Below are 20976 nucleotides of genomic sequence, written 5' to 3'. Positions count from 1 at the left end.
CTGGCTTCAAAGATTATCAAAATGTGTGATGATACTGATGGACCAAACATAGACAGAACCAAGCATTTCTCAGATGTGCACGTGTGTGTATAAACTGGTAACCTATGGATGTGTGTGTTCAAACATCTCTTTATAGGGATGAAAGGCACACGGGCATGGGCTAGCCATGATTAAAGGAAAAAGCATAAAAAGACTATAAAGGAATTTCATTCACTTTGTTCATTTTATGCAACTTCTCCCTGAGCGATTACTTACTTGTTCACTTTCATGTGCTTTGTGTTCGCTCGTTTTGGTGATGCATCTGCTTAGGCAGGAACATCAATGGTACACTGTACTGTTGGGGAAACTGTGGCATAATAGTAAAGATCTCATGCAATATGCATAGCCATAAATACTGTAAACTGCACTTTTTGCTCAAATCTTAATTGACATTATAACTAAGTGGTTATAATAAGTCACATAAAAAACACTGAATCAGTCATATTTATTTAGGCCAGATTTTGTTCCACATTCATGCTCCACATTTGAGCCACGTGTGGGAAGGATGATAGATGTGAATGGACTTGGCTGACGGCTTTAAACAGCTCACTTGTATTTATCCCACAGCTCCAGAACACAGATTGACATGTAATATTGATCCAGTGTGTGGACATTCGACCAGCGGCAGGTCATTGTTTCTCCATTGTTCTGAGCCGAGTACAGGCGTTTGAAAGGTCATGACCCCAGGCTGTTTAAGAAACACACACGGTGTATGTGATCGTGAGAGAAACATCAACGTGTGTGTGATCGTGAGAGAGGCAGAAACATTGTGTGTGTGTGTGCGATCGTGAGAGAGGCAGAAACATTGTGTGTGTGCGATCGTGAGAGGCAGAAACATCAAAGTGTGTGATCGTGAGAGAAACATCAGCGTGCATGTGTGTGTCATCATGAGAGAAACAGAGAAAGGGTGAGAGTGCATCCTAACACTAACAGAAGCATCACAGTCCCATCTTCCTCCGCCGTTGAATCAATAAGATCCTCTTGAGTAATCAAACAGCCATTACCACGGACCCACACAAGGGCTTTTCACTCAGGCTGGAGCTGACGGGCTGAGAGTGATGAGGCATGGCAGACATTTCAAGTTTCACCACAAAAACTTTCTATAGTCATCTGCTGTTTTTTTCCTATTTTGGTTCTTGAAGTGGTGTTTTTACAGTGAACCTTTAACATTGAAGTCAACGGGCACCCCTCATTACGTCAGACTGACCAATATGGCTGCTGAGGTGAATAAGGCGAATTAAGCCAACTTCCCCTTCATGTGACAGACACGGTTTTACCCCTGTTGACGTGTGTGTGTGTGTGTGTGAAAAAAGTAATGATTTCTACCCCTGTTGACGTGTGTGTGTGCGTGTGAAAAAAGTAATGATTTCTTTGAAAGCATTTCTCAAATTGGTCTTGATGGGATATACATTTATTTACATAAAGAAGTGGAGCCTACTGTGATACTTGAAACCAAGTTAAGAGATTCATAGTAGCCATGACAATGTTAATTGTTTGACGGTCAGTTTGGTGATGATTTGAGATTCAAAATGACTCCACCCAACCAGTCATGCTGCAAATGAAAATATTTATAGACGCAAGTACACACAAAGTCAAAATAAAAACAAACAACTTCTATGTTCTCTGAATTTATTCTTCTTTTTTTCTCGCACCCCACCAGAGAGGAGCATAAATATTATACAGAAAGAGAACAAATGTGTAGTTATTTACAAGATATAATAAATGTCATAGTTGAACTCTTGAACTCACAATAAGCTTGTTTTTTTGTGTTCGGAGGGCTGGCGAGCAGTAACAGAGAGAGCGGGAGGGAGGGAGGTAGGGATGGAAGGGGGGAGGGATGGAGGGATGGAGGGAGGGATGAGCGGGAGGTAGAGATGGAGGGATGCAGAGAGAGAGAGTGAGAACAGACAGTACTACAATCCTTTACAGTTCAGCTGTGGGGACACAACCCAGCCCGTTGATTGGTTGCGATGAGGTCACGTGGTACGTGACATGAATACGTGCGGACAGTTATTGCGACACGGTGGCGGTCACAGCAGGTTCTGATTGGAGGAGAATGTGTGGCGTGTGTGTTTGTTTGTGTGTGTGTGTGTGGTGTCGGGTGGAGGGTGCTTCTAGGAGTACAGTGAAAGCACCCCTCCACTTTCTGATGTTCAGGTTGGGACAGCAGAATATCTCCTAGGAGTACCATTAACTTGTAAACAAAGACATCTGCCTTCAGGATGATCGAGAGAGAACTTCCCCTTTCAGAACATAATGGCAGTACTAAAATAACTTTATCCAGCTGCACATTAAATGCTGCATGAGATGCCAACACTCTGTATACAGTAAGAGGTCCTTCCCAGCATTCTAACGGCTCTCTTCAAAAGCTCCGGCAGCAGAGACCAACATGTTGATACATACATCTAGAAACCGAGCTGTCAAGTCTAACAGCCTTGTATTCCCTGTAGAAACCAATGACCTAGCTGGCAATGTTTTGTTGTTTTTGTTTTGTTGTTTTAACAGAGAGGTACGTTCTGCAGAGAGCACACCTCCTCTGGATATCCCCACACCTTCCCTCTCCCCATCTCATCTACAGTCGCATTAGTAAACAGTTCAAGGCACTCCCATAGGGGGTGAGGGGGAAGTTACAGTACTGGATGGGCCTTTACCATATACAGCGTGCTGTGAATGACAATTGACATTTCATCCCAACCTGAACTCTGAACTAGAAAACAGTATGATCAAGGGCTTTGAGAAGCCTGGGGGGGTTTATCTGTACCCAGGTCCAGAGCCAGAGCCGAGGAGGTTCTCCCAAAAGGGTACGGGGCAGAGTGGCAGGCTAGGTCCCTCTCCCACAGAGCAGGGGGCGAGATGGGGAGTGTGGTCACCAGACCGGCTTAACGACGGCTACATTAGCTCTGAGATGGGGAGGCAGTTCGCTCCTATTGCTCTGGAGATGACATAACCGGGGCGAGCAATACTGCTGGGTGTAACGTGTTAGTGTGTATGTGTGTGTGTGTGTGTGTGTGTGTGTGTGTGTGTGTGTGTGAGAGAGAGTGTGTGTATGTGTGTTTATGTATGTGTATGTATGTGTATGTGTGTGTGTGTGTATGTATATGTATGTATATATGGATGTGTGTGTGTGTGTATGTTGCCTTTGAGGGAGAGTCAAACAGAGGAAGAGGAATTCATAGGATAACGGTAAAGAACTCAAAAGCTCACGCTTTGTGTGTGTGCGTGTGTGTGTGTGTGTGTGTGTCCCAATACACACATCCTGAACGGGTTTGGGCTGTGCCACCGTGCCACAGAGAGAGAGAGAGAGAGAAAGAGAGAGAGAGAGAGAGAGAGAGAGAGAGAGAGGGAGAGGGAGAGAGGGAGAGAGAGAGAGGGAGAGAGAGAGAGGACCAGAACAGAGAGGTTGGTTTGGAGGTTTCTCTCAGGAGCGAGAAGCGCTACAAGGGGGCGGGGCTGTGTCTGGGTTGGAGTGGGCGGGGTCAGGAGGTCAGGGGTCGCCTGGCTTAGATGGGCAGCTGGAAAGTGATGTCCACCTGAGCCTCCTTAGCCAGGGAAACAATTTCAGAAAGCTTAACCACCTGGAGACAAAGAGAAAGAGAGAGAGAGAGAGAGGAAACACATTTAAGCCAAACAAGAAGCTCATCAGCAGCGAGGGAATTCACTCCGTTTTCTCATTTAAGCCGATAATAACAGGAACAGAGTTAACGGTATTTGCACTGCAGGGGGCCAAAACACGCGACTGCCCGCGCCAAACCGGCATTGTGCTGGCTACCTAATGCTGGTCTCTCTGGGGACGGGCACCCAGACGGTGAGAAGAGTAACGCGTTAGAGGAACGGCGGGAGGTATGGGAGAAAGACAGGAAGAGAGAGAGAGAGTGGGGGGGGGGGGGGGGGGGGGATACAAGAGACTGTGAGAGAGAGATTGTGGAGAGGGTGAGATGAAAAGGAAGCCCCTGGTCCAACTGTATGGGGATGCTAGTAGCAGGCAGCCGGCTTGTCAGAGCTGTCCCAGTCAGGCGCCGTCACGTCAGCCGGGTGGCGGGGGGCCACGGAGCTGCCATTAGGCTGTCATAGCTCGTGCAGACCACCAGGCGCCTGACATTCAATCCCACAGAGCAATCAGGCAGGCAAACACAGGCAGGCACGGCTGCAGGCCCGCCCGGGCGCCCACACACACACACACACACTCTCACACACACACACACACACACACACACGCACACACACTCACTCTCACACAATCTTCTCTGCTGGTGTCCTTGTCTCACACACATTTTCACACGTTGTTGGCCTTATGCACGCCTCGCGGTTTTGTTGGTCCCTCATGCAAACTTTGCCTGACATTCCATCCCATATTCTCTCACCTCACCCTTTCTCTCTCTCTCACACACGCACAGACAGGCCAGACAATGCCTGGAGGAGTGGTGTGCATGTGTGTGTGTGTGTGTGTGTGTGTGTGTGTGTGTGTGTGTGTGTGTGTGTGTGTGCGGTGCCCAGCCAAGGGCGGCAGCGTACCATTTTGGCAGCCTCGTCCAGATCGTCACAGGCCAGAATTTTCAGTGGGCTGGCGGCAATGAGCGCTTTGGCATCGTCCACTCTCGTCCCTGGAAAAAAAAAACACCAGCGGGCACTCTTTAGTCCGACTGAGTCTCACATCAAGAAATTCCCCTCACTTTTATCAAGCACATTAAATATCACATGTAGAGCTAGAAGCCATCGAGCCTGAACAGCGTTTGGGAGCATCTGAAGGATGCAGTCTACGGTGGCCTTTTTGGTGTTCATACGCTGTTCGGGTGTTCATACTCTATTCAGGTGTTGGGTAGTGTGTATGCTCTTTTATGGACTAGCCAGCCATGAAGCTAATTCTCCTTCAGTCCCAAAAGTAGCCCTTGTCCTCCTGGAAACCAGGAAGAATCAGAGAAGTGAAAGTGCCGTGCAAATGTCTGGACAGTCAGTTCCCCTGATTGTCCCAAAAGAAAGTTCCCAGCTCAGTATAAAATGTGGATACATGTAGCTGTATTTTCTCAAGTTTACAGTTTAAAAGATCTATTTTAAGAAGCAGGTGTTTGTTGAAGAGAAGACTGGGTGTTAATGGGAATTTAGCCAGTAGGCAGCATTTTGATTGATGGAAGGCGGAAAAATGGATTACAAAATAAAAACGAGTGCCAAACTACTTGCGATTAATCATTTATTTGAATAAACATGCTGATGCCTAGTGTGTGTGTGCATTTTGATTGAGGGAAAGGGAAAAAAAAGAGGATAACAAAATAAAAATGAGTGCCAAACTACTTGAAATGAATCATTTATTTGAATAAACATCCTGATGCCTAGTGTGTGTGTGTGTGTGTGTGTGTGTGTGTGTGTGTGTGTGTGTGTGTGTGTGTGTGTGTGTGTGTGTGTGTGTGTGTGTGTGTGTGTGTGTGTGTGTGTGTGTGTGTGTGTGTGTGTGTGTGTGTGTGTGTGTGTGTGTGTGTGTGTGTGTGTGTGCGTCCACTCTCACCTTGTAACCGTACCACAATGGGGATCCTGAGGTTCAGGTCCGTAACCGCCATGATGATGCCCTGTGCGATGACGTCACACCGCATGATGCCACCAAAGATGTTCACCAGGATGGCCATCACCTGTTGGACGCCACCGTCACAGAGGAAGGGACCGATTCAAGAATCCAGACATGAATTAAAAAGTAACACCACCACAAATTGATGAAGCCTGCAACTTTCTTTTCCAAAAATGGCTTCCATAGATTTCACACGAAGCTCAGCCGATAGGCATCAAACACAATCACAGACCACTCAAACATAGATTTCACACATGTATTTATAGCAGGTCATCACCATGACTCAGACCCCCACGCCTGCCACTAGAAGACTTCATTAGCCCACTACTGGGCACCAAATTGCAGTCATTAAGCATTAGATTACTGTACATTACAGTAATTTAGAAGACACTTTTATCCAAAGCGACTTACATATATTGCAAAAGTATAAATAATCGCAATTAAGCCTCTCCTAAAGCAGAACAGTCTTGATGCTATTGTATTGAATAACTAACGATCTATATCAAACTGAGCGTTCTTAGGTAAAGCTATTAAAAAAGCTGTTCACTTAAATATGGATAAGACTAAGATAACTGTCTTTGGAGCACAGAAACAGCGACAGAATGTGGGCTCTCATCTTGACTCCCTGTCTCTCATAACTAAAGGTCAAGCCAGAAATATTGGTGCCATCCTACACTCAGATTTACCCTTTATTTCCAGTAGACTAGATTATGTATTCAGAACGCTGCTGCTAGGGTCCTGACCACATTACACCAGTCCTAAAATCCTCACACTGGTTACCAGTCACTCAGAGAATTGATTTCAAAATATTTCTGCTTTATAAATCACTTTGTGGCTTTGGGCCCATATACATCTCTGACATGCTCATATGAACGTTCCAGCACCCTCAGGTCATCTGGGGCCGGCCTATTGGCTGTCCCAAGAGTTAGGACAGAACACGGTGAGGCAGCGTTCTGTTATCATGCTACACAGACCTGGAATAACCCTCCAGATGCTATAAACAAGCCCCCAACAGAATCTTTCCTATTTGGCACTGCCTACCCTGCCCTGTAACACACCCTTTTAGCTTAATTTTTAATTGCATTCAGCCAAATTAGTTTATTTTTAAGTCTTTTATCTTTTGTAATTTTTTCAGTCTTATCTTTAGTAAATGTAATTTTGTTACTCCATAAGCACTTTGAATGGCCCTAGTGTATAAAATGTACTGTACAAATAAAGTTGCCTTGCCAAATGAGCTAGACACAGTTGATTCACCTACTGGGGGAACAGTTTCTAATACCTGCCAAAACCCTCTTCACACCTCAAACACCATAAAATACTTGTCACCTTTGTCATTAGGCATGACAAATCATGTTGTTCGCGCAGCAAGTGAGATGACTTCTTCCTTCAGCGTGCTTCCCTCTTGGGTGTTACGTAAGTCATTACCCTTTACAAATTGCTACTAAAAATGCCACCCATGATGAGTTAGCACTCTCAAGTGACCCCTCGGTCTAAAAGTGATGTTTTAGGACATAAACCTCTTCATTAAGCACACGAGAGGACAGAACGGTCATGGATCAACAGCTTATCAACACATGGTGTTGCATTCAAATCTGCCCCCCCCAAGAGCTTCTTACCTTCCTGTCGGAGGTGATGAGCTTGAAGGCCTCGGTCACCTGGTGGGCCGTGGCTCCGCCCCCAACATCCAGGAAGTTGGCGGGCGTGCCACCGTGGAGCTTGATGATGTCCATGGTGGCCATGGCCAGTCCAGCTCCGTTCACTACACAGACACACACACACAGCCGATTCAGACATGCATTTTTAAATACATCAAAAGTTTTTGAAGAAAGTAACCAAAGACATCTACGTAAATGTGCGCCTAGATTGTAGGTGGGGGCTGGAGGACAGGTTTTACTGTTGAAGATTCCAGAAGATTCCAGATTGCTTCTTACCCAGACAGCCGATGGTCCCGTCCAGGCCGATGTAGTTGAGGTCGGCCTTGGCCGCCTGCCGGTCGCGGGGGTCCTCCTGGGTCCAGTCCTGCATGTCAAACACCTTCTTCTGGCGGTAAGCCGCGTTGGAGTCAAAGTTGATCTTGGCGTCCATGCACATCACTGTTGTGACACACGCGCACACACACACACAGGGAGACCACAATGCTAAGAGAACAATAACTGTGTCTGTTATGGTGATGTGTAGAATGAGGTGTCCCAAATCTAACACTCTGGCTTCATGGTTAGTTGACTAAAGTGATTTCATTGTGACTCCTGGGCCTGTTTTTATGTTTCACGCGCCAAATTCAGGTCAGGCAGGCAGTCAGGTAAGGCTAAGAGGTGACCCTTACAGAGGTGACCCTTACTGAGGTGACGCTTAATGGGGTGATTACATTTCACTCAACTGGTTAAAATATGCGGGGTGGGTCTGTACAGGATGTGTGCTTGTTAACAATGACCTGTTGCAAAAAACCTGACTTCACCGTCATCGTCAAGTCCCATGAGGAGTAAGGGGGATCAAAGTGTCCTTGACATTTTCCTCAAGCCCAGTCCAGAGTCTAATGGGTTATCTAGTTCTGATTACAGCATTACTGTGTAACCCTGGTGGTCCGCGTACAAACAGATGGCTGAGGCCGAGATAAGATAGATTCGAGGAGAGACGACCAGCACCTTCAGTCGTCTATGGTCGTTGGTCAACATTGGCCAGTGTAGCTGTCAATCAAACTCCACCCGGGTACAGGAGTGGACTTAGCCGATATGTGGGGGAAAAAACTGTGAGCATTGTGAGAAATTGTGAGCACTTTGTACCTTTCACTCAAAAGTAATTCCACAATTTACTGTGACATTTTTTGAGCCGCCATATTTTGCCAATTAAAGAACACCTTGCAACAACATAGTTGCACATGGGCCTAGATACCAATTATCTACCCGTTATTTACAAAGTACAGTGATTAGCGCTCTGGGGGGTTGGGGGTCACCCGCAGTGCATTAATGACAGTAATTGAGTGACTCAGACATCAATGAGTCACAAATCAGCGACATCAGAAGGTGAAGCCAAACACCGCTGAGAGCACAACTGCTAATGACTGAGTCGTATGGCGAGGGGCTCTTAACGCGGTCGACCCGTGATGAAGCTTTTAGCCTGGGTTTTACAGTTTAACAGGGGAGTGTGAGGGCTCTCTCTCCAAGTCTCTGGGGCGGTGGCTCAGGAGGTAGAGCGGCTCGTCCAGTGATCGTAGGGTCGGCGGTTCGAATCCCGGCTCCTCCTGATGACATGTCGAAGTGAACCTGGGCAAAGACTCTGAACCCCAAATTGCTCCCCATGAGCAGGCTAGCACCTTGCATGGCAGCTGCCGCCATTGGTGTGTGTACAGTATGTGTGTGTGAATGGGTGAGTGAGAGGCCATCATTGTAAAGCGCTTTGGATAAAGTCCATTTACCATTCACCAAGTCGTTAATACATCCTCTCTAAGACCGAAATGTGTGTGTGTGTGTGTGTTTTCGTGTGTCGCCCACTACACGTGTCGAGTTAAGTGTATATGTCACAAATAAAGAATTCTTCTTCATCTTCCCATTTGACAGACCTAGTAAAGGTCACCCTCGCCATCTCACAGGCAGACGTGAGAAAAGTGCAGGTGATTTTCCATGAAGCAGCTCTCACATATATCGTGTGTGTGTATATAAATGTTTGGTATGCGTGTGTGTGTGTGTGTGCGCCTACCCATGCCAGAGGAGTCCTCCACCATGGGGTTGATCTCCAACATGGAGGCGTCGTACTTCATGAAGACGTTGTACAGCTTGATCATGTTCTCAGCCGCTTCGTTGATCAGCCCCGTGGGGAAGCCCATCTTCTGTGCTACCTACACACGCACACACACACACGCACGCATACACACACACACGTACACACGTAAACACGCACACACACACACACGCACGCGTACACACACACACGTACACACACACACGTACACACGCACGCGTACACACACACACGTACACACACACACGTACACACACACACACGTACACACACACACATACACACACGTACACACACACACGCACACACACACGCACGCACGCACGCACGTACACACACACACACACAAGCGCACACGCACACAGAAATAAAATGAGTTTTAGAGAGGCAGAATGTCAGTACTTCCCCAGTCTATTAAAAATATACTTCTAAAAATGTATAAAGTCAATGTATTGATGTGTTTCTGCACAGGCTGTGACAGAAACAGGGGGAGGTTTAGCACAGCGGCAGACAGAGCAGACAGTGTGCCTATTCTTCTCGTCTGGCAAGTCATCCGTCTACTATATGACACTATACTTAGCACCGGCAGAATACAGTCTGATGAGTTCAATTCTTCTTGGATCCTATTGATATTCAGATAGTGAGGAGGACGGAGGTAGTCGGGTCAGGGTGACATTGTGCGATCAGAGAGTGACACATCGCTTGTACTGTAGCATAGTGAGAGATGTTTAGCATATCAAAGGCAGACCTATATATATACACAGTGTGTGTGTGTGTGTGTGTGTGTGTGTGTGTGTGTGTGTGTGTGTGTGTGTGTGTGTGTGTGTGTGTGTGTGTGTGTAAGAGGAAAGCATCAGGAAAACTTGACACACAGGCTAAGGGCTTTGAGGTCTGGTCTGATTGGCCAGACCTTAATGACCTTTGCAATCACACAGTAGTGCAGTTAAAACTAACACACAGGCTGAAGTGCTCATTTCTGATGGACTAACTACAGGCCCTGATGTGACTGTGGAGGGTACCCTCGCCCGGCAGGGAGACGATAATGACCCATGGAAGGACACTGCAAGAAGAGTCCTGCTAAACGCGAGGCAGACCGAGACCAAAAGACACTGGCGTGGACTCTGATTACAGGGAAAGCTGGCCTGTGTTGATTTTGCTGACCACTCGGCCTCACATTCACTGTACAAAAATTCAGCTATTGGTGAGGATGTATAATCTATTCATCTGGTACACTGACACTCATGACCCATTCTGTGTAAACCATCATAATTCTGAACATCTAGAATCCATTGCACACATTACAAATGGATGTAATGCATACAAACATCTGTATATTGCTTGCCATGACCGTATTGTTGACCTGGTGTCCGATGCCGTACAAAAGAGATCTCACCATCCAGTGCAGCAATAAACATGCAAGAGTGTCACCAGTCTGGTTTAACTACACCTGTGATGTCTTTGCTAACATCCCTAATATGCCTAACGTTGTTTTTGTTGACCACAGTCACAAAGAGGTCCTGGTTGTAGAAGTAGGTTGTGTTTTTGATCTGTAAATGGACCAGGCTTTCCAAGATACACATCTTAAGTACCAACCGCTACTTGAAACTATTACCAACTTTGGGTTCAGATGTAGATTTTGTGTAATTATATTTGGAAGGCTAGGTCATGTACACAAGTACACCAGGAGTGGTATGAACATCGCTGGCATGGGAAAAAGCAAAGCTAAACAACTTGTTAAATAAATCTGTTCAGCGGTCATGGGCAGCCTTGCTGTGTGGAGAAGCAGGTGCGATGTGTATCCTTGAGTGTTCTGGAACTGACTTGCCCCATTATATTTGATGCCCTGATAGCTGTAATTTAATTTGTGGAATCAAATAAAGAATGTGTGTGTGTGTGTGTGTGTGTGTGTGTGTGTGTGTGTGTGTGTGTGTGTGTGTGTGTGCGTGCGTGCGTGCGTGCGTGTGTCTAAGAGAGACTGAACATGCTGCACTTTTCAGAGCCTCATTCCCGGTTCACCTTGACAGCCTGCTCCATCTTAATGCCCTCCAAGATGTCAATGGGCTCCTTGACGATGGCGTCCGGGTTCTCGGCCGCCACATCCTCAATGTTCACGCCCCCCTGGGAGCTGCCAATCAGAACCGGGCCCTGTGCGGAGAGAGGGGACACATAAGTATGTGGGGACACATAATTCTTGTAGTTTGAGGTATAACGTTTCAATAAAAATGTCTTTAAGTAAGAAAAAGACATGAAATGGTTGGACTGGAGAGACTTTCCACATAAGGGAACTATATCTTACACCACCACGCCATCTAGTGGCGACATCCAAAAACAACACGGCAGCTCACCTGGAAGGACCTCTCCATGGTGATGGCGAAGTAGTATTCTCTGCGGGGATACCTGCGCTCGCAGATGAACACCTGGTTACAGATGCGGCCCTGCTCACCCGTCTGCTTGGTGTACAGCTTCCGGCCAATCATCTGGGAGGAAATGTCCCGCGCCTCCTCTGGCCTGTAGTGGGGGAGAGAGAGGGGAAGGAGGGGGAGAGAGAGAGAAAGAGGGGAGGGATGGGGAGAGAGAAAGAAAGAGAGGGAGAAGCAAAATGCGATGTTGTGATGTGTATGAAAGACGGCGAAGGAATGGAGGTTTGCGAGTGGTGTGTGTGTGTGTGTGTGTGTGTGTGTGTGTGTGTGTGTGTGATGCCTGAGGGTGTGTGTACTGTATGCCGTGCGAACACAGTTTTAACAGTGCACTGTGGTTGCAGTTGAGGTGTCCGGGGACACTTACGAGTAGACGATCTTCACTCCTCCCTTTAGTCCTCCCTCAAACGTGCCCTTTCCACGGCCGCCAGCCAACACCTGGGCCTTCACCACCAGATCCTTGGAGGCTGAGACACACACACACACACACACACACACTTGAAAACATACCCAGCAGCACCCCTATAGAGCCGTCGAGATGTCGTTTCATTGTAAACAACTTGTTTACATTCAAATTTTCTCCCCCAAGTTTCTGTCCTTATGCTCTAATATCTAACAAACATGTTTAATGTATTTCCTAGATCAGACGTTTTCACAGTTTTTTTGTTTTGTTTTGAATGCTACACTCTCTACATCCTACTTTGAAAACCAGACACAGCACAGATTGCATAAACAGCATGAATTGGAGTTTCCAAGATCAGTGCCTCATACTCCAGTCAGGAAAAATGAGTGAAACATCACCAGCTACCACACAATGTCACCAGTCACCACACAATGTCACCAGTCGCCACACAATAATGCGTGTGTGGTAGAAGAACAGTAATACACAATTTGGGGGGAATCCTTTTCTCCTGTATGCTCAATATTGCCACCTAGTGTTCTGAAACTACATTGAATCCCTTTAAATGTCTAGCTTGGTATATAGCATCATAAGACCTGTTAAAAGGTTATTTACAATCATATACAACGGCCTATCTAAAAATTCTGACAGACTTTGCACTCAGGAGATATTAGTCCTACAGGTAAATAGTACACAATGGATCTCTATGGGTATATTAAGGCTCATGCCGAAGGACACAATCATCTCTATGGGCGTGTGTACAGTATGCAAGTTAGTCAGTGATATCTTTGTACTTTCAATTTGTTGTTTTATATCTGTGACTCAATGCACCATTCACCTCATGTCCAGAGAGATATGTGGCCTTGATGAACTGTACCTACCCTTATCTGCCTTTTGATAACTGTTAGACAGCTATGACACTTGTTTGTGGTGCTGTTTAAATGTAATCTGAAGGGAGTACTCTTCAGAGATTTTGCATTGACTCTACTACTCTCTTGCCACAAACAGTGAAGACTGAGTTTTCTTCCACAGTATCCACATTATAACAAGAAAATGCTTAACATTCTCTAGACCATGGGTTCCCAAACTGTGAGGTGGGCCTCACAGTCCATCAATGTGGGCCTCCCCTCTGAAAACAGTGACACACCCGCGCCCCCCCCAACCACCCAAATCTGTCCATTTTGCCAGGCAGCGTTAGCTAGCCCATAACGTTACACAGCCAAGTTAGCTCGGTGGCACCTGCTGCTAGTTAACGTTATGACGTTTTCACACAATACATTCACGCCTGCGGGAGGAGGCTCTCTCTGCACTATCCACACATTTTGGATACATCTCTCCCATTATTTATTTAGATTTTCTGACCTTTAAAGTCACGTTGCATTCATAAAAACCATAGAAAATTCTAAAATAAAAAATGTTTTCCTTTCTTTTCTTTTTTTTCTAACCATCCCTCTGCGCCTCCCCTGAATTTCTTTGGGGCCCCCCAGGGGAGGCGCACCTCACAGTTTGGGAATGCCTGCTCTAGACTGTGACAGCATGAAGAGTTCAGACATTGTTCAACATCATGTCTAATCTTGCTTATTACTGGAGAGGAATTCCTCACAGGGTGACTTTTTATATCAACTCACACAAAGCCTCACACACTCTGTCAATTCAAGAAGCAGCCCAAATCAAATTCAAACATTGCAAATAAAATATAAACAACGCCAACGACATACTGTAGGATATAAATCTATGCATCATTCTGCTACAAAACTAAATGTTAAATCTTTGCGCGTTCGTTCTCAGGTACAAATGCCCAACGCTGACAGGAGTAGGCATCAACAAGGTCTTGTTAGGGCGCCATTTCTATAATGGACGTTTGAGGGTCGTGGTAACTGATACCACTGAACCCTCAGGCTATGTTTAGACTGCTGTGTGTGTGTGTGTGTGTGTGTGTGTGTGTGTGTGTGTGTGTGTGTGTGTGTGTGTGTGTGAGCGTGTGTGTGTGAGCATGTGTGTGTGAGCATGTGTGTGTGTGAGCATGTGTGTGTGTGTGAGCATGTGTGTGTGTGAGCATGTGTGTGTGTGTGTGTGTGTGTGTGTGTGTGTGTGAGCGTGTGTGTGAGCATGTGTGTGTGTGTGAGCATGTGTGCGTGTGTGAGCATGTGTGTGTGTGTGAGCATGTGTGTGTGTGTGTGTGTGTGTGTGTGTGTGAGCGTGTGTGTGAGCATGTGTGTGTGTGTGAGCATGTGTGCGTGTGTGAGCATGTGTGTGTGTGTGAGCATGTGTGTGTGTGTGTGTGTGTGTGTGTGTGAGCGTGTGTGAGCGTGTGTGTGTGTGTGTGTGTGTGTGTGTGTGTGTGTGTGAGCGTGTGTGTGAGCATGTGTGTGTGTGTGAGCATGTGTGTGTGTGTGTGTGTGTGTGTGTGTGTGTGTGTGTGTGTGTGTGTGTGAGCGTGCGTGTGAGCATGTGTGTAGGCTAAACGCTATTAAAAACCCTTCTCAGGGGACATTTTAGTCAGAAGTTAGGCTTTGTACTGCGCTGCAGCTCCCTCATATTTCTCATGAGAACTCTTCTCTGTGAGACAGAAATAAAGGCATCTGAATACAACAGAAGTGTGCAAACTCATGAGAAATTCACAATGCAATTAACAAGTTAACCTCAGAGTGTCCTTAACAATAGAATAAGCGAGAAAAAAAGTAGAGACCTTCAATAGTGGAGCATTGGTAAGTTTGAATCTTCCTGTAAATTGCAAACAATCTTTAGTTTGATATGACCTTCCAAGAGGGGAGCAAGTGACAACTCCAAAACAACGAAGAAGACTAAATGTAGCCCCACGTCCCAGAGTAAGATATACGTTTGATCAATTTGTCAGTTGATGTTGAATAGACAATCAACTGTTCCCGAGTCCCCACTGTGCCATGACAGGAATCGTTCAAGCGCAGCTGGTCAAACTTTACCAAGTACAGGCCCATCGAAAGCCTCTCCAGTCCAGCTCCCCTGCACGCACATCCACCCTTTCCTTTACCACATATTCTCTCAGGTCTTTTATCTTACCAATCTGCTTGGCAACAGAGTAGGCCTCATCTGGGGAGTTGGCCACCATGCCTTCGGGCACATTAATGCCTGCCTCCTTCAGCAGCCCGATGCTCATGTACTCGTGCAGGGAAAGGTTCCTCTGCTGCTGCTGCAGGTGGGAGGGCTGCTTCTGGGCCCCATGGCCCCCGAACAGACCAGAGGAAACCCCGAGAACCTGGAGAAAGAGAGGGAGGGATGGAGAGAGAGAGAGAGAAGTTGAGGAGATGCATTCATGGACAATGGGGCACCACAATGGGCCTGCACAAGAACCATAGGGCACACACAACAGGCAGGATGCTTGAGAGACACAACATTAGTTTGCCAATACAGGGACTTTTAGGATATGAAACTAACTAGGCGGTTTACTGACAGAGACAGCAGGGATGTTACAATCTCATGGGGAGTCTGCTGACAAATCGTTTCTTCTTCGTGTGGGTGGGTTTCAATGTTTCTCTCCTCCCAGGCTTCAAATCTGTTATAGTTGTGTGACATGACTGGATATGTTGACATCACCAGACCAGTACAAATGTAAGCGGCATCGGCTCTGTAGGCAGCACTCATTCTGTCTGTCACGCAAACAAAGCCCATGTCTAGCACACTGGGGCAACTAAACCGATCAGCTGAATCTGATTCTCTGTCCGAACTAAAGTATGACATTTGCGAAAGCGAGTCGATCACTACTCATCCCCTAGCCTGGCGTCGCTAGGACAGCTGCTGGAGGTCAAGGATGTGTAAACGACTAACATTAGCTAGTTCTGCGAACAATACTCATGAAGAATATAGTTGACCTGGATAAGGTGTAGCTTAGCCAAAAAGCAATTCATTATCAAGCGAGCTTGTCACTTCAAATGCGGTCGCTATCAAGCAAGCTAACGTTAGCTTGCATGCTAACACATTAGCCGCAGCTAGGCCAGTTCAATAGAAACTCAGTGGCATGAGCGAAAGTCAAATGACCCTGTACGCTTTTGGGGGATTGCTTGGCTAGAGAGTGTGACTACAGTGGTATATTTACCTCTACAGGTAGCCGGAGTTGTTAACATATTTCTCTACAGGCACTCACCTTGGAAGCGGTGTTTATAGTTGATCTGGCCCCGGAATTTCTCAGGCTAGCCGACAATCGGCCACAAATCAGGGACGTCGCCATGTTTCCCTCACACTGAGCAAATAATTTTGCGCATGCGTAGTGACCCACAAAGCCAGGCTATCCTCTCAAAGCCTTGGCGCATAAACATTCCATATATCAGGCATAATTTTACTGACCCAACACGAGCAAATAGTTATTCAAAACTGGTATTTATTTACAAGGTTGGAAAACCTTCCTTATGTACACACCTATTTACATTCAGAGGCAAACTAAAAAAAAAACAAATTAGCTTACTGTGTTTTCTAACCCTGACCAATCAAACAAACATGAAATAATATGGGGACACAGCATACAATGGAGAAAAGGAAGCTCTCAATGGAAACGAACTAGAACGAGACTGACAAGGGACGTGTTTAAATCAGCAATTACCCACTAGGAGCACATGCGTAACCAAACCCATTGAGAGAAACAATACATTTCTCTTCACAATTCTTCAAAAAGCTTAACTTTCAGTTGACTCACTCTCTCTCTCTCATACATTACATCTCTGGTAAGTTATAAGATGAGGAGTAGACAGCACAGCCAGGATAATATGTGATTGAGCATTGCATTACAGACATTCCCTGAACAGATTCTGCCTTTACAATGGAACTTCTCTATGACGAGAGATTGAAGCATCTGCATTAGGCAACATTAACATGGGGAGTAAAGGCTAGTAGTTTAGTGTGTGACATCAGTATTCTCAGGGTTACTAACATGAGCTGTGAGAATACAATAAGGCAGATGTACGTGCTACTGAGGGGGTCTAGTCAGGTGCAAAACAGTTCTGTATCAACAGTGGTATTTCATAAAGGTGATGGGTCTGATGGCTTCCTGGTTCCTGGCTCTAGGAGGTACTTCGGGTGCAGTATATAATGAGACACGCATACACACACAAGTAAACACGCATACACAGGTGTACACAGGCGCATGCGTGCACCCACATCAATGTGCAGTCCCACACGCGCACACCCAAACACACATGCACTCAAGTTCACAAACATACAAAAGCATGCAGGCGCCCGGGCGCGCACACACACGCGCGCGCGCACAGACACACACACACACACATGTAATCACATATACTCACACTCATTTAAGCCTGCACAGAGCAATGTGCAAGCATGCATGCGCACACGCACGCACACACACACACGCACAGACACACACACACACACACACACACACACACACACAGTCTCAGTCGGAGTCGCTGCTGCTGCTGGACGAGTCTGTGGACATGGCCTCCACGTCGTCCTCGTTCTCCTTATTGTGACCCGGGGGCTCCAGGCCAAAGTCGTTGCCATGGTGAGGGGGGAGCATGCCCACTGAGACGTCGCTGGACTGCCAGGGGTACTGGGGGGTCAGCACGTCTGACGAGGGGGAGGTAGAAAGGGGGAAAGGAGTGAGGGCAAAAGGGATTAGATTAGGGATATCATGTTAATTAACAGTTCTCACTTGAGGAGACCCCGCAAAAAATACTGATGCCACTGATCTACGTAAACATGCCAATTTAAAACCTACGTGACCGCTTCGGGGACATAGAAAGAGCAAGGTGAAAGGAAACGCATACCAGGCAATCTCCCAGCAGCCAATGCGTCACCCGGAAGGTGTCCGTTCACGCCATTGGTCGGCAGGTTGCTCATGTGACCCAACATACCACTTCGCATTTCCAGGTCAGTGGGGTAGGGTCTGCGTGGATCACCTGAAGGACAATTACATGTTTGTCAGCACCATGGGAACATGGTTCTGAATGTAGAACCGGGATAGAACTCTACCTTGAATTATGTCAATAATGACTTTCAAAAATCCCTTAACATCCTTATTGTTATCCCACCTATTCTCACTGAGGAATAGTTGCAGATGCGAGATGTGTGGAATGCCAACAACAAATGTCGATGTGACTGAAATTAAAAAATAACCATCATCACTCCAATGAGGAATTACCAGTCTGGGAGAGGTAGCATGCAAAAGACAATCTTAATAGATATCTGCACACTGGATTATAGCTCCCAATATTTTATTCACTACCATAGACACTATTTCAACCCAGTTGAAAGATTCATGTGTTCTTTTATGCTGAACCTGGCCTAAAAACAGGCTGGATGCACGTCGCTGCTCTACTGAGCATACAAAAAGACAACCAGGTAGAGGAGCCTCGGCCTGGTAGGAATAATCAAAGGGGAGTTAACGTCACCGGCAACATTTTAAAAATATCTAACAAATATTTAATAATATTTAAAAAATATCTAACAAATCACAAAAAAATCCTCACTCCAACACTTGCTGAAAGCTGAGAAACTGCGCTTCCTAGTATTATGGGGAAAATCCAATTAATATTCGAAATGTTGTCACTCTACTTTCAGGGTTAAGGCTTATTCAAAAGTCCTGTGTATCTTCTTCTTCTTTGTATGGGTTGGATGTATATCCTCCCCCCCCCCAGGCTCGGGCCGAGGGGCTATCCTTTTACCGCCCCGAGCCTGGGTGAGGGGTCACCCGGGCTATCTATCCTGTGTATCAGGTCATACTAACAATCAATGTGACACAGACAACAGTAGGAAGGGAACAAGTGAAAGATGGGAAGGAGAGGGCATACCTGGTACCCAATTGAGGGGAGCACACACTGCATTGCTGGCGCTGATCCTGTGAGCATACTTGATGATCTCTTCCGATGAGATGCTGCCTAAAGGACATCCGTTTTAAAATTAATATTCCAACCTGTCAACTACTAGCTTGAGTTATATACATGTATTATCTGCATGTCTCGGACAAATGCACTGTGTATCAAGCTCACCTTTTCTGGCCTTGTCTATGGATTTTAGCTTCTCCTTTGCCTGGTACACAGCAGTAGCCTGGAGGACAAAGAAGGGTTTTAGAATTACAGCTTACTGCCTGGAGGGCTGGATGTCATCGCAAAACCTCTCCAAATCGTATAGATGCTCATGTGCCTAAGATGCTTCCTTATAGGGAATTTTGGCTGATACAGATAAGAGATATTAACATTGCTGTCATGACTGATAACCGATATTTACCGATATTGATTTGATCTGTAGAAAAACATGTTTCTATGATAATCAAATGTTATAGATACTGAAAAACACATGTAAACACTGTATCTATTTCCAAAACATTTGGAAAAGCTGATAAATCATAGATTTATCACATTGTTTCCTTTCAACATCTACACACAACAACAGCTAGACAGCAATAATTATCAGCTGTTCACATCGGCCCTGTTTTGCAAATCGGACCGATACCGATATATTAAAAAATGACAAACATCAGACGATACTGATATGATTGCCGATATATCGTGCATCCCTACTTGCTTAGCATGTTTATTTTATTTTTTTAATCATTCCAGTCCGTAGTTCCTTACACACCCATATGGGTTTCTCAGTTAAACCCACCAGTATGTGCTCAGCCTCTTTCAATTGTTTCTGGAGCTGCTGGATGTCACTGTCTCTCTTCTCCACCTCCTTCTCTAGGACCTGCATCTCCTGGTGCACCTTGCCCTGCTCCTGAGCCACCAGCATCAGCTCCTGAAACTCCTTATCTCTCTGGACCAACAGCTCCAGGATCTGACATGATCAGAATCATACATTAGATTAACACAGACTAGGACTTGTTTAAGAGATGTGGATAGTCTGGACACTGACAATGTACTATATTCCACAGAACTGGGTCAGAGAATCACAGAATAGCGTCAAGATACAGCGCACACTACAGGGGTTAAGCTACCTATGTAAGCATGGGAAAGATAGTACAGAAATTACTCTCCCAGTAAAGGGGTGTTATTAGTATTCAATAAGGATTTCTGGGGCAGGGAGGTTTGTTATATGAGGTTTTCCGCCTCTTACCTGAGTGTCCTCGCCTGATTGAGGGAGTTTTTGGCTCCTTGACAATGCAAGCATCTCTATCAATTCCCTGGAAGAAGTGGAAATAGTTTAACGTGTGTCGAATCTGACCCAGAAGTAAGAACACGACAATTGCCAATGTTTAGCGGTTAGTTGACCGAGTTGAACTTTGTTTCCATTATGTTTGTAAACATTTGCTGGCTACAATTTTTGTTGGACCTGAATGAGCTAAGCAGTCAGATGATGACTGACCTGCAATGCGCAGTGCCCTGTAGTACTAGTACAGTGTGACTGTTCTGAAATGATTTTATGAACAGAAAAAATGAATAGCAACTACTTGCGATGAACAACAAAATTTTAAAGTTATGTTTTTTACCTGGATAACACTTCTAAATCATCCAAAACAGATAAAAGCCGCTCTTTCGTTGATTTGTCGGCCACCGCCATGGTTGTTTCTTCACAACTGCGCATGACCGGAAAATAAGATGATTTCACGAAGGAATGACTGCTAATCTTAGGAGCGCCGTCTGCTGGATAGGAGTGGAATACGATCAAAAAATACATTGTGATTGTAAAATTATGAATTCAAAAAGTGAATGTAGCTACTGGCTAAGATATCTATGTGGCTATTAAATAAAACATTCAAGTGTAAAGCGTGTGATGTTTCTCTTTTTATGTAGCGCGATCTTCTATGAGAAAGGAGAGCGTATAGAGCTTGCCCTCTGCTGGTAATTAAAAAAAAAAGAGAAGCTCCCGTCGACGCCGTGGTTTGTGTTCTGATCTCAGATCTG

At 45.8% G+C, this 20976-nt stretch overlaps 2 protein-coding genes across 2 annotated transcripts; both read right to left on the bottom strand.

Moving 5' to 3' along the window:
* Positions 1 to 1690: 1690 nt before the first annotated feature.
* Positions 1691 to 16352, bottom strand: sucla2 (succinate-CoA ligase ADP-forming subunit beta). Its single transcript, XM_084451780.1, has 11 exons — positions 16266 to 16352; positions 15185 to 15380; positions 12113 to 12212; positions 11674 to 11836; positions 11345 to 11473; positions 9287 to 9425; positions 7525 to 7686; positions 7210 to 7352; positions 5537 to 5657; positions 4552 to 4640; positions 1691 to 3614 (listed from the first exon to the last, which is right to left on the bottom strand). Exons 1-11 carry the CDS (start codon positions 16347 to 16349, stop codon positions 3540 to 3542), a joined length of 1401 nt encoding a protein of 466 aa, XP_084307906.1. The 5' UTR covers positions 16350 to 16352; the 3' UTR covers positions 1691 to 3539.
* A 281-nt stretch (positions 16353 to 16633) lies between these two features.
* med4 (mediator complex subunit 4) lies at positions 16634 to 20635 on the bottom strand. Its single transcript, XM_084451495.1, has 7 exons — positions 20562 to 20635; positions 20189 to 20255; positions 19739 to 19909; positions 19123 to 19180; positions 18925 to 19011; positions 17902 to 18033; positions 16634 to 17701 (listed from the first exon to the last, which is right to left on the bottom strand). Exons 1-7 carry the CDS (start codon positions 20630 to 20632, stop codon positions 17529 to 17531), a joined length of 759 nt encoding a protein of 252 aa, XP_084307621.1. The 5' UTR covers positions 20633 to 20635; the 3' UTR covers positions 16634 to 17528.
* Positions 20636 to 20976: the final 341 nt, after the last annotated feature.

Source organism: Borostomias antarcticus (genome assembly GCF_949987555.1).
Source record: "Borostomias antarcticus genome assembly, chromosome: 17".
In the NCBI taxonomy this organism is placed as follows: domain Eukaryota; kingdom Metazoa; phylum Chordata; class Actinopteri; order Stomiiformes; family Stomiidae; genus Borostomias; species Borostomias antarcticus.
Note: the sequence above shows the minus strand (reverse complement) of the source record. Positions and strands in the feature narration are given on the sequence as shown.

Bases quoted from the DNA above. Each gene is read 5' to 3' on its own strand.
- sucla2 (XM_084451780.1), bottom strand. From the start codon at position 16,349: ATGGCGACGTCCCTGATTTGTGGCCGATTGTCGGCTAGCCTGAGAAAT. The intron at 11,837-12,112 runs GTAAGTGTCCCC...CCCCCACTACAG, and splicing joins GGAGTGAAGATCGTCTACTC to GCCAGAGGAGGCGCGGGACA. The intron at 5,658-7,209 runs GTAAGAAGCTCT...GGCGTCCAACAG, and splicing joins TCATCACCTCCGACAGGAAG to GTGATGGCCATCCTGGTGAA.
- med4 (XM_084451495.1), bottom strand. From the start codon at position 20,632: ATGGCGGTGGCCGACAAATCAACGAAAGAGCGGCTTTTATCTGTTTTG. The intron at 19,910-20,188 runs GTAAGAGGCGGA...TGATCATGTCAG, and splicing joins AATCAGGCGAGGACACTCAG to ATCCTGGAGCTGTTGGTCCA. The intron at 19,012-19,122 runs GTGAGCTTGATA...GATGTCCTTTAG, and splicing joins CATAGACAAGGCCAGAAAAG to GCAGCATCTCATCGGAAGAG.